The 15,652-nt window shown below is 35.0% G+C and overlaps 1 protein-coding gene across 1 annotated transcript; it reads left to right on the top strand.

Moving 5' to 3' along the window:
* The first annotated feature begins 1,111 nt into the window (after positions 1-1,111).
* LOC126883688 (matrix metalloproteinase-18-like) lies at positions 1,112-2,092 on the top strand. The gene has a single exon (XM_050649349.1). It carries the CDS (start codon positions 1,112-1,114, stop codon positions 2,090-2,092), a length of 981 nt encoding a protein of 326 aa, XP_050505306.1.
* The last annotated feature ends 13,560 nt before the right edge of the window (positions 2,093-15,652 follow it).

The following is a 15,652-nucleotide window of genomic DNA, read 5'->3' as shown; positions in this document are numbered from 1 at the left end:
CCTTAGGCCGTTATGGCAATGTACCATGTACCTTTTGAACGGATAATCAGAAATCACTGTGTGACCCATCAAATTAAAGGATTTTGAATGATGAATTACGTTATGATGTCTGCTTTAACACCATGTCATGTATAACGCCTTTTTGGCATTCTATTTTATATTATTCGCATTATATGTCAAATCTTATCATGTAGCACCTCAAATTACAGGATTTTGAATGATAAATTACGTTATGATGTCTGTTTTAACAACATGTTATGTATAAGGCCTCTTTGACCCTCTATCTTATATTATTCGCATTATATGTAGAATCTTATCATGTAGCACCTCAAATTACAGGATTTTGAATGACAAATTACGTTATGACGTCTGTTTTAACAACATGTTATGTATAAGGCCACTTTGGCACTCTATCATATGTTTTATGGGGTTATATATAAATTGATGCTTACACAAATATAGGTTAGTCTATTTTTGTATGTAAACAATGATGGAGGTGTTTTTCATGTGTATGCTACTCCTGCGTTTTATAGCAGCAACCGACGCCTTTTCCGAAGACGATGCTATGAGGTTTTTTCATCAGTATGGGTATATAGAAAATGGTTCTATAGCAGATTTCAATACAACGCTCCTACATTTCCAAGAACGATATAATTTATATGTTGATGGTACATTAAACGATGATACCATAGCATTAATGCAAAAACCTCGATGCCAAACTGGTGAAAACGATTACTCTCTTACTGGAAAATGGAATAAACATAATCTACGATGATATTTTCCTCAGGCTGATCGAGCGCACCATATAATTCAAATAGTTGAACGAGCCTTTAAAATGTGGGAAGATGTTTCAAATTTGCATTTTAGCAGAGTAACTCTTCCTGTTCCGACACCAGATATCACTATAACAGCCGTTAAAGGAAAGAATTATTTTCGCTCCAACTGTATGGGTAACCGATAGTGTGGACAGCAGTTTGATGGTCGTGGTGGAAAATTAGCACATGCATATTTTCCCCTCATTAATGATACTTGCGTAGAAATACATGTAGACTTGGATGAAAAATGGAGTTATAATGTGAACGATACAGATTATGATTCTGCCAATCTCTTTATGGTTATTCTTCACGAAATTGGTCACAGTTTAGGTTTATCGCATAGTAACGATAAGAATGCTGTAATGTATCCCTGGTATTCATATAAATTACTCACTATTACTCAGGATGATATTAACGGTATGGAGGCTTTATACGGACGCAAAAGTACATATATTACTACGCAGCAAACTAGTGCATCAACCCAGGCAACACCGCGAAAAAGTACATCTTATATTCCTACACAGGCTAGTACATCAACTCGATCGCATAAATCGAGGGTGCATACTACAAGACCCCGTCCTATACCAACCGAGATTATACCTCACCACACAACGAAAACTGCACCGCCTTTTTGTGCTATTGAATATCCTAATATTCTCTTTCTGGCATATGATCCTCAGTTTAAGAACCATCATATGTATATAATACATGACGGATTTGTATGGAAGAATGATCTAAATGGTCACATGGTACCGAATAATCCCGAACATTTGAGTACTTATGTACCTAAACAAATAAGAAATATTTCGTATGTGTTTCAGAATACGGCTGGTAACTTAATTCTTACATCAAATAATACTATGTACTCAGTATCATTTCCCAGCATAACTATTTCAAGAGATATACCTCTGTTTATATTACCACCCCATGCCGAGATAAACGTTGTATTTCAGACTCATACAGGAAAGACATATATATGGTATGACAATACATCATTCATTGAATATGACGACATAATAGACCTAGTCATTAGCAGAGGACTTATAAAGGACATATTCCCTGGAGTACCGACCACCGTTAAATCGGTATTTAAATATATAGATGGACATTTATACTTTCTAGATGGCAGCACGTATTACAAATATAATGAATTTACAAAGAAGATCATCGAAATTGGCAGATTTAATTGGAACTTATTCGGAATTCCTTGTCCAGATGACAGCCTGATTACACAGTTGAAATATTTACTGAATAAAGTTGGCTCTTTTTATACATAACTTTGTAATATATAACATGAAATAAAAACTTATGGAGATGTAGAATTGTCCAAACTAAATGAAATACTTGAAACCAAGTTGATGTATGCCGCTGATTACATATATGTCCGCGGACAACAAAAAGCCGAATTTTTAAGCAAGAAATGTCACATTTTTGGAGTTTTTCCCCTTATTATTGATGTTTGCAAGTTTGATGGTACGCCTCTTGCTACTGGAAACGTTGGTCCTGCTACAAACCCCTGTCACGCTGTTGGACTATTTTCATGCACCGAAAGAAATGTGGATTGTCTACGGCACTGGTTTTCTTCTACTGTAATACCGTTGTAATTTTTTCTATGTATAAATAAATAATTTAGAGATTTTTTTTTTGGTTTTTATTTAAACACCTTATTTAGTGATCAAGTCTTATATTACATGAAGATTCAAATTTTCTCTTTACAATTTCAAAAATAATTTTTAGAATTAAGATAAATACAGATGCTAATATTACACACGACATTGCAAAGACATTGTCTATTTCACTTTTCATATTCTCGCTGTTTGTGTTGTTGCTGGCCCCCATGGTGTAGGCTGAATACGTCTCAATGGATATGTAGCTTGTGGAACTTTTCGAAAGGCGTAAAGACCTTGCTGATGCTGCTGCTCCTGCTGTCGATTCACCTCTTCCGGCTTCCACGTTTTGTCTTCAATATGCAAACAATTGAATTGTCTATTAATGTGTTTTACATCCTCATACGATTTAATGTCTTTATTTAACTGGTTGAGTTTACTTTGAAAATCCATTACCCTATGTATGTACCCGATGGGGCTCATACTAGTACTGATCATGTTCTGAGTGAAATGTCTCACTAAATTTCAACTTTGGAGCACACCTCCTGCGTCGAACGTCGTGTAAATGTCACATCATTCACGTTCAAATGTCACGTTATTTTACGTCACGTTATTTTACGTCACGTTATTTTACGTCACGTTATTTTACGTCACGTTATTTTAGTCACGTTATTTTACGTCACGTTATTTTACGTCACGTTATTTTACGTCACGTTAGGCACTGTCATGTTCTGTTAGGCATTATACGGAAAAGAAGAAGAAGAATTGACAGTTAATATTGAACGTTGACAAAAGAAGAATTGACAGTTGGCTTCTGTGTCGCCACCGCTTTCATTTGACACCCCATACGTCAAAATCGGACCATTAGCAAAGAAGATATGATAGAGTGCCGTTTTGGCAATTGCGCTGCATGTTTACATTCTCCTGGTTACGTTGTTAATTTCAGAGATAAGATTTCCATGTTTTGCAAAAACAAGACCTTGTGGTTTTAAAAATATGCGATAACATTTACACAAATAACAACTGTGGTTACGTATTATCATCCGACTCCATCCGGCCTTTTAGCATTGTGGCTTGTCATATCTTTAGCGGTTTCCTGTTGTTGCAAAAATAACGTCTACATTCTTTCTTATTAACCATACGCATCCGGCATGGTAACAAACAACTTAAAATATTTTTGTAAATATTTCAAAATGTTTGATTGTTCGTAATTTTGTACAAATATTATATTTTCATCTCTATATATGATGATCGTATAGCATTTCACATTTTATACATGTTCAGAATGGCCCATTGTCATGCTATTCATCCAAGAATGGTCCATTGCCATGATGATGATGATTATATTGCATTTTTATACATGTTAAGCATGGCCCATTGTTATGTACTTCACCCTAGAATGACCCATTGTCATGATCTTCATCCCAGAATGGTCCATTGTCATGATGATGATTATACATGGCCCATTGTTATGTACTTCACCCTAGAATGGTCCATTGTCATGATCTTCATCCCAGAATGGTCCATTGTCATGATGATGATTATATTGCATTTTTATACATGTTAAGAATGGTCCATTGCCTCTTGCCTTATCACAATCTTTCTACGACCGTCTGGTCATTGTTAGCCGCTTCTTTCTTCAACGTATGATGCCAAGGACCCTGATGGATGCCCCCGATGGTCGAGAATCGGTATGCTGGACCATGATGAGCGGGAATCGGTATGCCGATTCTGGATCATGATGAGCGGGAATCGGTATGCCGATTCTGGATCATGATGAGCGGGATTCGGCCTACCATGGCTCACGATGTTGCGCCTCCACCACGAAGTGAGCGGGAGTCGGCGCGGGCGGGATTCGGCCTACCATGTTTCCCACGGTGAGCGGGAGTCGGTCCCATATAACTACTGAAATGGCATTGTCTGGTGGGTGGTTTTGATTTGGAACTGTGAGAAAATCCTGATAGTCTTGGCTATCAATTAAATCGATCGATTCATCGAATGAATTGTAATAATCAGGAGGTGGTTTTCAATTGGAGCTGGGGTATAATCATGAACATAGTCAGGTTCGTACTTAACGAAATGAGCTCTCTGTCTATCGTTCGAAAAATTTGTGTTCCTATGAATTACAGAAGGGCGTATTTTTGGGTTATTTTGATTGAACTGAGGTCTTTGTTGGTCGTTAGGTCTAGTGTTTTGATAGGTATTATTCGGGCTGAAGTTTTGCCTCTGAAAGCCATTATTTTGGGCATTATTGAAGTTTTGATAGCTACTGAAATTTCGAGTATCGTTAAAATTCTGGGAATTATTTTGGGAATTTTGTCTAGAGCGACATTCGTTATTTGAGTGGCCAATGCGTCCACAAAAGGTGCATCTAGGTGGTTGAAAGTTTGGTCTTCTAATGGCTTGATTATTTTGATTGTTTCTTGGAGGATTGGGGCGATTGGTTTTCTGTATTTCGAAATAAGATAATTGTAGCTCTCGTCTGATGCGGACCTGAGCTTGAAGAAGGTCTTTCGGATTACTAGCACGAACAATATGTGCAATTTTTGGATCTAGGCCGGTCAATAAGGTATTGAGCGCCATTGATTCGATTAGTACGATTTGGGCTTTTTTCTCTTCAGGAGTGAAGCCAGATTTCTGGATATTGGCATGCATTTTTGCATTAAGGACTTGGACACGATTGAGGAATGTAAGAGCCGATTCATTTGGAAGTTGTTTGACTCTCTGTAAATCTTGTATGAGAGAAGATAGGTCTCTAGTGTCTCCAAAGTGGGAATTAAGAAGTTGCTTAATTTCTAGATATGATAAGGGATTTCTAGAGCTTATGAGTTGCGCTGCTCTTCCGCGAAGTTTATTTTTTATGTGAATTACTAATAGCTGTTTTTGATCACGCGTAGACATATTGTAGGCATAGTCACAAGCATTTAGAAAAGTTTGTAAGAATATTTGATCGCCTTCAAATTCGGGTACGATCGAAAATATTTTGGATAGTTTATAAGGTTCTACTTCGGGTTCATTCTCGATATGAGATACGGGGACTGCGGGACGAGAAGTATTACTGTTGTCAGTCATGATGATCAAATAAATTTAAATAAAACAGGTAATCAATATATCAAAAATAAAAAATGGTCAAATAAAACAATTTAAATATGAAATAATCAAAATATCAAATAATAAAAATAAAAATGGTCAAATAAAACAATTTAAATATGAAATAATCAAAATATCAAATATTAAAAATAAAAATGGTCAAATAAGTCAAATGGAATAATCAAGATATCAAATAATAAAAATAAAAATAGTCAAATAAATCAATTTAAATATCAAATAATAATCAGAAATAATAAAAAATATATCAGAAAATGTTTTTATAACAACTGTCCGATTAGCGAAATGTGCGTGTTTCAGACGTGTATATAAGAACAATAGTGAAAATAAAGGAATGACGATTAACAGAATAAACGTCAAATAGTTAAAAGATAATCAGAAAAATATTTAGTGGTTGTATTTAGTATTAAAAAAAATGTTCTTATAATAACTGCCCGATGAGCGAAAAGTGCGTGTTTCAGGCGTTTTATAATAACAATAAATAATACAAAAAAATTGACGATTTACAGTATAAACGTCAAATAATGAGAATAAATATGTACTTGTTTTTATTGATTTTCAGTATAATCAATATTGGAATATCGAACAGTATTCAATAATAATAATATTAATAATAATATTGTAAAATAATGTAATAATAATATACGAGATGATTCAATATTAGACTTACACTAAATCCAAAAACATCTAGTCGTCTTGTTCCCGACAGCGTCTCTACCAGGGGCTTCACCAGGTGTTCCTAATCCGTAGATATCTGCAAAGTGATGACGGCTCTGCCTTTTGGATGGTTCGTTTCTGAATCAAAGGATTGAAATCCACCGTTGTCAGTTAGGCTTTTCCGTGTTCTAACAACGTTTCCAGATCCTACTGACTGCGCCAATTTTTATATCACTTAAAACTTTTTTGACTTTTTAAAAAATATTTTATTTTGAAAATACAAGAATTAAAGTTACATGAATGAAATCTAAATTATTACGAACAAATATTAAACACCGGCAAATGGTTTTATATGATTTACAAAATGCTGAGTTCGTGAGAAAGCCTGGACGTAGTAGTTCTCGCTGACATTGGCATTGAAACTGGATGCGTCGATTCAGATGGCTGACACCTGATATATCCTGATGGGAAATAAGTAGGTACTTCATTATTAAGGCTAGTTGGTAAAAACGGATATAACATATATATTATATATATATATATATATATAATATTATTAATATTATATATAAATATATTTGTATATAAATGGCTGAGTTTGAAGTAGTGAAGTACTTCGTTTCATTCATCATCTTATCGCCCTGAGCAATCTCGAACTCTCCTCCAAATACTGTATTAACTTTTACTGCAGCGTTATTTTGTAGGGCATTTTGGATTCGTTGCTTGAACAGAGCTTTGCAATCAACCAGGAAGCTACCTGGGTCCTTGTATTTAAGGTTTGAAATGACTCCAGTCTGAAATCATGAATTAAATGTAGATACAGAGTCTTCCAATGTACCCTCTTGTAAGCAGTCTCTGAACGAGTGTTAAGTCCCGCCCCCTTCTTTTTTTGAGTCTTCAGTTGCTTTCTCAACGTTTTCACCAGTCGCATCCGGGCTTCGAGGTGCTGCTTTTCGCCAATCGTCTTTGCAAACCTCATTCTATTATGAATCATTTTAATCACTGTTTTACACTCTATTAACCCTTTTCTTAACTTTTTATCATTATAATTGTCAGATATTAACCCCAAGATGGATGAAATATACAGAATAAGTTTAGCCAACATGTTAAATTAAAACTAAAAAATTTAATAACAAATTAACAATAAAATTTTCAAAATTGCCAATTTAAATCAAAAATTATGAAAAGTCAAAAAAATTTAAAAAAAATCAAAATATACCACTCATCAGAGCACACGTAAATGATTTACCAAAGTGTCATCGAGGCCTCGTGTCCGATGATTTGACACAGAAAACGATTGAAGTGCTAGATTACAAGAAGAATAATTGATTTGACTATGTATAGTAGTGATACGTTTTTATGGTTTGCATATTATTGGGACCGTGCAAGTTCGGCAAAGCGAACCCTATTTCTACGCTCTGTACTTTTATTCGCACTTTTAATTATATTGGCCAATTATATTAGTCCTGGTTACTGGATAATTGGCCATAGTCCAAAAAAAATAATAAGAAGAAAAAATAAGATTCAGGTTATGTTATGAAAACATCAACAATTGTATGTAGTAAATAAAATTAGTTATTAAAATGCAGTACTGCAAGCAAAATACAATTAATTAAATTTACCTTTATATAATAATTGCATATCATATCAATATTGTGGAGCAATATATAATTTTTCTGCTTCATTGACAGAAGGTATGAAATATACGTCAATTTGACAATTTCAATTGACAATATGAATTATTTAAGATAGTTGCAATATTTCTCCGCGACTCGCGCAGGGTCGTTTCTCGTAAAAGTACTTGCACACCGCGAATACTTTGCGACAGGCAGAACTGTTTGTGTGCTAGCCTCCGCATTTCGCACGAGGAATATACATATCAAACCGGATGTTGTCTAGACGACCCGGTGTCCGGTCTAAATATAACATTCGATCAACATCGTCAAAAAATGATATGGTGGGGGTAATATTCTCATATCTTTATCCTATTTAAGGCAAATTAGTGGAGCTCCTCATTAGTTTATCGGGAATTATAAATACGTGTAGTAAGTGTAATAAATCGTTTTAGCGCTCGCTTTTAGCGATAACCTGTCGCGATGGAAGAAAACATGTATATACGGAAATGTAACTAGTGATAATAAGCTTAATGGTGATTATTATATTCCCAAAAAAGATTAAAACCGCTTAAATTGGAAGTGATAGATGGATGTGTTTTAAAATTGACGTGCTACGCTGCTGAAGTGTTGTACTGAGTTCTGCCAACCAAGAACTATGGCTATCTTCTAACTGCTTACGGCTTCTAAGAGACTTTGGCTGGTTCTGAAAAGAACCAGTCCAAAGCTCGTCTTTCTTACATTATACATTGAAATCAAACCTAAAAGAGAAAACACTAGACTAACTAACTAAACTACTGGAACTAAAGAAAACAACTGCTTGCTCGTAGAACAACCCCAGAGCACAGAGTCAGGGTAGGGTAGAGTGCAGCGCCCGAGGCTGACGGGACAAGCCCGTGCATGCCGGAGGACGACTGCCGACTGAGATACCGAGGATTGGAACCGCCAGCTTTTATAGAACTGTCGCATGTGGCGTATGCGGTGAGCTGGGAATTCCAAAGCCTCGGCGCATAGGCCTCGATGACACTTTGGTAAATCATTTACGTGTGCTCTAATGAGACTGCTTACAAGAGGGTACATTGGGAAGACTCTGTATCTACTTTTAATTCATGAATTCAGACTGGAGTCATTTCAAACCTTGAACACAAGAACCCAGGTAGTTTCCTGGTTGATTGCAAAGCTCTGTTCAAGCAACGAATCCAAAATGCCCTACAAAATAACGCTGCAGTAAAAGTTAATACAGTATTTGGAGGAGAGTTCGAGATTGCTCAAGGCGATAAGATGATAAATGAAACGAAGTACTTCAAACTCAGCCATTTATAGAGATACAAATCTTGATGAATTGTTCGAGAAAAAAAAGTGGAACCCATCAAGAGACTTTTATTTTCTTTTCAGAGCATCATTACGGTAGCTTTCCTGATGAGAACTAAGTGGTTCGAAATGGCCATAGAAAGAGGGTAATGATCTCTGAATTGAAAATAAAAATAATGCCTTTATCTACCTACGTTCTTACTCACGTATTGAGTACAAGGAGACAGTTTCGTTGATCTTTGCCTCGATGAAAAGATGTGTTGTGGAGTGCAACTATATAGACCCCCACGTCTCTGCATTCATCACCCTTTATTCCTTGCAAATTTTAGAAGGATGGGGAATAGGTATAAGAGAGAATCTGTTTCCGAACTAAGAAATCCAAAGATTTTATTATTTTTAAACATTTATTTGTTTGAAAATGGAGTCTTTTGGTTTCGACAAGTTGTTAATAGATGTCGCTATAGCGTCTGAATGTTAATTATATTTTATAATTGACAGAAACGGCAAAGAATTTTATTTTCTTTTCAGAGAATCATTACGGTAGCATTCCTGATGAGAACTAAGGGGTTCGAAATGGCCCTAGAAAGAGGGTAATGATCTCTGAATTGAAAATTAAAATAATGCCTTTATCTACCTACGTTCTTACTCACGTATTGAGTACAAGGAGACAGTTTCGTTGATCTTTGCCTCGATGAAAAGATGTGTTGTGGAGTGCAACTATATAGACCCCCACGTCTCTGCATTCATCACCCTTTATTCCTTGCAAATTTTAGAAGGATGGGCAATAGGTATAAGAGAGAATCTGTTTCCGAACTAAGAAATCCAAAGATTTTATTATTTTTAAACATTTATTTGTTTGAAAATGGAGTCTTTTGGTTTCGACAAGTTGTTAATAGATGTCGCTATAGCGTCTGAATGTTAATTATATTTTATAATTGACAGAAATGGCAAAGATTTTTATTTTCTTTTCAGAGCATCATTACGGTAGCTTTCCTGATGAGAACTAAGGGGTTCGAAATGGCCATAGAAAGAGGGCAATGATCTCTGAATTGAAAATAAAAATAATGCCTTTATCTAAGTTAAGTATATTGCTGTTATTAAATATATTATCATATAATATAAAATATTTCATTCCTACTAACCATCACCCCTACTAACATGGCGGTCGATGTAGTCGTACCTTCACGTTGGTGACCGCTGTTAAGAATATATTTTTGTTTTTTCAACAAATTTATGTTTGACCGAATTGGCTACCTTTCATTCATTGAATGCTTACATCATTTTTTTATAAATCGCTTTACACACATTCCATCGCTTAGATACTAACATTATTTTATTAACGTTTACATATTATATTTAACCATTACTTACTGCTTGACTGTCCTTGCTAACCTTTTTTTAGTCTATGTGGTCTAAATTTGTTTATGGTCATAGGTAAAATACAGTACATGTATTTTTCTATTTCAATAATACAACTTATTTTCACTATATTAAATGCCTTTTCTATGTCAACATATACATCATATCTATATATCAAACAATTGTTTGTGCTACGCTATACTGTTAAACGATTTTTCTAATAAAACAGATAATCCCATTTTTACCTGAGAAGTATAATACCTACCTACAAAACATACTATTACCCGACTTGCCGTAGATAAAATAAAGTATACAACTCACAATCTTTGTAAATAGCAGGTGTGTGATTGGATGGAGATTCATGTATAGTAGTGTTGAATCATAGAATATTATATTGTGGGTGTTTGTTGGTTTGGCCGTAAGAATGGTATATGTTTTTTATAAGGAAAAAGTGTATGATTTGAGGGCTATCCAGGGAATCAGAGAAGACGGTGATGTGTGTTGGTTTGGCCATACTGCAAGAATGGTATATGTTCTTTGTAAGGAACAGGTGTGTGATTGGATGGAGATTCATATATAGTAGTATTCAATCGTAGAAGATTATATTGTGGGTGTTTGTTGGTTTGGCCGTAAGAATGGTATATGTTGAATTGGTTTGACTTTGTGTCTAAACCCTGTATATTATACTCTGTGACACACGGAAAGAAGAATTGGTTTGACTTTCTGACTAAACCCTGTATATTATACTCTGTAACAAGAAATACGCCGAACTCCTGCAGTACCATTACTTGGAGTACTGGAGAAATAGATGGAGATGCATGCAGTAGAATTAGGGCTGGATGGATGAAGTCGAAGGAACCGAGTGGTATGTTGTGTGACAGGAAAATTGCAATGAAGTTGAAGGAAAAATTCTATAAAACAGCCATAAGGCCGGCTATGATGTACGGAACTAAATGTTGGACAGTGAAAAGAAAGAGGAACAACGAATGCATGTGGCGGAAATGAAAATGCTTAGATGGATGAGTGGAGTGACAAAAAAGGATAAAATTAAAAATGAGGATATTAGGAGATATTTGACATAGTAGTCTTGCAGGAGATGAAACAGCTGGGAAATGATATATTAGAAATAGAAGATACAGTGTTTTTTAATAGCGGCGGAAAGAATAGAACATTAGGCACAGGTTTTATGCTACGAAAAGAACTAAAGAAAGCAATAGTAGAATTCAAACCAATATCAGATCGAATATGTAGTATCAGGATCAAGGGAAAATACCAAAAAATCACTCTCATAAATATTCACGCACCATCTGAAGAAAAAGATAATGATGTCAAAGAATCTTTTTACAGTGAACTAAATAGAACAATCGAAAGTATACCCAGATACGACATGAAAATTATTTTAGGCGACGCAAATGCCAAAATAGAGAAGGAAGAAGTATTTATACCGACAATAGGAAAACATAATAAACACAATGAAACTAATGAGAACGGACATTTCCTTATAGATTTTGCAAGAGAAAAAAATATGATCATAATGAGCACATATTTCGAAAGAAAAGAAATACACAAGGAAACATGGATATCGCCAGATAGAAAGACCAAAAACCAAATAGATCACGTGCTGATCGAAAAAGAAGAGCAGCAATGTATAAAGAAGATTAGAACACACAGAGGACCAGATGCCGTCTCCGACCATTACATGGTGGGTATCAAAATGAAGCAACTGATACCAGAAAACAAAAACAAAATAAAAGAAAAGAAATGTATAAATAAAAAAATTCGGGTTTCAACAAAAAAAAGAGCAAGAAACATACGGAGAAACAATGGAAAGAGAACTAAAAAAGATACAAATAGAAGAACAAACGGAGAACAACTGGGAAATCATAAAGCAAGTAATGAACAAAGCAGCAAAATAATGTAATAAACAAGAGATTAAAAAGAGGAACGAGTGGTTCGACATAGAGTGCCAAAAAGAAATAGAACTAAGACAATCATTAAGGATGGAAATGACCAAGAAAGAAACAACAGAGACGCAGAACAAAGACAAAAAGTAAAGAGGTTGTTGAGAGAAAAGAAGAGAAAACACTTAGATAATAAGCTAAAAGAAATAGAAGAGAACTACAGAAATAAAGAAATAAAAAACTTGTATCAAGGTGCCAGAGGATACTCAAGGTGCCAGAGAAACGATAAAATAGGATACCAGCAAAAACCCATACTCGTTAAAAACAAAGCTGGAGATAATATAAACGATGAAGCAGAAATAGTAGAGAGATGGAAAGAGTATTTTGACGAATTACTAAATGGCAAGAATAAGCCAAACCAAAGTGAATCCATAGAAGCAGAGACAGAAAATGAACAGTTAGAAGACATAGAAGATAATCCACCCAGCAAAGAACAAATCGAGGAAATAATTAAAAACCTTAAAAATAACAAATGCCCTGGAAGCGATAACATAACAGCAGAGATGATGAAATATGGTGGAAAATTGCTGAATGATTGGATACACAAAATCATAAAAGATATATGGTTAAAATAACGAATACCAGAGGACTGGAAGGAAGCAATTACCTGCCCATTACATAAAAGAGGCGACAAAATAGAATGCAGTAATTACAGAGGAATAGCATTACTAAATACCGTATACAAAATCCTAGGAAAATCCATAAAAGACAAACTTGAAAAAGAAGCTGAAAATATAATGGGCGAATATTAGTGAGGATTTAGAAGAGGGAGAAGCACAACGGACCAAGTATTCGTAATCAGAAAATTACAAGCAGAAAGCTATGAACACAACCTACCAACGATAGCACTTTTCATCGACTTCCAACAAGCATACGATAAAATAAAGAGGAAGAAATTAAAAGAGGCGCTTGAGGAATTGGGAGTTAGCAGAAAGTTAAGTAACATGATACATCTTACTCTGGAGAATACAGAAAACAGAGTCAAAATAAACAATCAATCATCAGAAAAATTTATAGTAAACGAAGGATTAAGACAGGGCGATCCTCTGTCATCTTTACTCTTCAACTTGTGCCTAGAAAAAATAATTCGAGAAGCGAAAATCAATAGAGAAGGACTCATATATCAAAGAAGACAAAAAGTTTTGGCGTTTGCGGATGATGTGGTGTTACTAGCAAGAGGGAAAAAAGAGCTACAGGAGATGGTATAGAGAATAGTAAAAGCAGCGAAGAAAATGGGACTGTATATAAATGCAACTAAAACAAAATGTATGGAGCGGACAGATGGTCAGTTTAGGAATGAAAAAAAGTTTAAAGTAGAAGTAGAAGAAGGAACATCATACGAATTCGAAATAGTAGAAAGATTTACATACCTAGGAGCAATAATATCACGTAAACCGTAGAATAATGGCAGGCAATAGAAGTGTACAAACGCTTCATGTAATGTTGAAAAGCAAGTTTCTATCAAGAAGGGCAAAAGTACAGCTATACAAAACAACTATACAACCAATAGTAACATACTGCAGTGAGACATGGACAATGACAAAAAATGAACAAAATTTACTGGAGATCTGGGAAAGGAAAATCCTAAGGAAGATATATGGAGGAAAAATAAGGGACGGTTTATGAATAAGAAGATCAAATGATGAGTTAAAGCAATTGTACAACCAACCTAATACAATAGGAGTGATAATGGCTCAGAGAATTAGATGGCGAGGTCACATTGAAAGGATGCCAAACACGAGGACACAAAAAGGGTACTAAACTGCACTATAACTTCAAGAAAGAGAAGAGGAAGGCCGAAAAATAGATGGAAGCAAGACGTCGAAAAAGATATGGAAAGAATGGGGCTGAAGGGCCAAAAAAGAAAAATGAATAACAGGAAGGAACGGAGGAAAATCACATACCAAGCCAGAGAAGAGCTCAGCACATAAAGCAATATGAAAATAAAGAAAAAAAACAAACTTTTCAAGCCATGGGCCTCTAAGGCCTTTAGTGCTATTGTATATATATACAATAGTTCAACAGCGCCAAGAAAGCATAACAATACATGGAGAACAAATTAAAAAGGTTGAAAAATATAAATATTTGGGTACAATAATTAATGAAACTAATGAGTACACAGAAGAGATTAAAGCAAGAATAGGACAGGCAAGAAATGCTTTCAACAAACTAAAAAAATCCACTAGGAAGAATTTCCTGTAGCTGGCTGTATACCATTAATTACAAGTAAAATTTAATAAAAAATTTTGGTCTTGGTAAAAGGTATATTATTTTAAAAAGCCCTATAGGGCTACAAACATCGAACAGAACGTTTTCGCTCTAAAAAGAGCATCATCAGTGTTGCCTAAAATAAGTATAACCATATTAATTATCAAAATGTTGAATTTAAAGTGATGACCAAGGTAGAATCAAAGTTTGGTTATACTTACAAGAACATGGTGAGCCAACCAAAAAATACGAAGGTCAAAGCCTTTCAAAAATGGACTAAAAGTCACAAGTGTGACTTTTAGTCCATTTTTGAAAGGCTTTGACCTTCGTATTTTTTGGTTGGCTCACCATGTTCTTGTAAGTATAACCAAACTTTGATTCTACCTTGGTCATCACTTTAAATTCAACATTTTGATAATTAATATGGTTATACTTATTTTAGGCAACACTGATGATGCTCTTTTTAGAGCGAAAACGTTCTGTTCGATGTTTGTAGCCCTATAGGGCTTTTTAAAATAATATACCTTTTACCAAGACCAAAATTTTTTATTAAATTTTACTTGAAACTAAAAAAAGTACTCTGTAGCAGGGACATTACAATTTCTTTAAAGATAAGACTTCTGAGATGCTACGTGTTCTCCGTATTATTCTATGGGTTGGAGGCTTGGACATTAAAGAAGGATGTTTCGGACAGATTAGAAGCCTTCGAGTTATGGGCCTACAGAAGAATATTAAGAATAAGTTGGGTGGATAGAGTCACGAATATCGAGGTGTTGAGAAGAATGGGAAAAGATAAAGAGGTTTTAAATACAATTAAAGTCAGAAAACTGTAATATCTGGGACATGTTATGAGGGGCGAGCGTTATAACTTGTTACAATTGATAATGCAAGGAAGAATACAGGGTAGAAGGAGTCGCGGAAGAAGACGCATCTCCTGGTTAAACAATTTGAGAGCTTGGTTTAATTGCACTTCTGCTGATCTCTTTAGAGCAGCGGTATCGAAAGTGCGAATT

Source organism: Diabrotica virgifera, chromosome 4 (genome assembly GCF_917563875.1).
Source record: "Diabrotica virgifera virgifera chromosome 4, PGI_DIABVI_V3a".
Lineage (NCBI taxonomy): Eukaryota > Metazoa > Arthropoda > Insecta > Coleoptera > Chrysomelidae > Diabrotica > Diabrotica virgifera.
The sequence above is the reverse complement of the archived record's forward strand: the minus strand, read 5'-3'. Positions and strand labels throughout refer to the sequence as shown.

Excerpts from the sequence above, each read along its gene's own strand:
- LOC126883688 (XM_050649349.1), top strand. The coding sequence starts at position 1,112 with ATGGTTATTCTTCACGAAATTGGTCACAGTTTAGGTTTATCGCATAGT.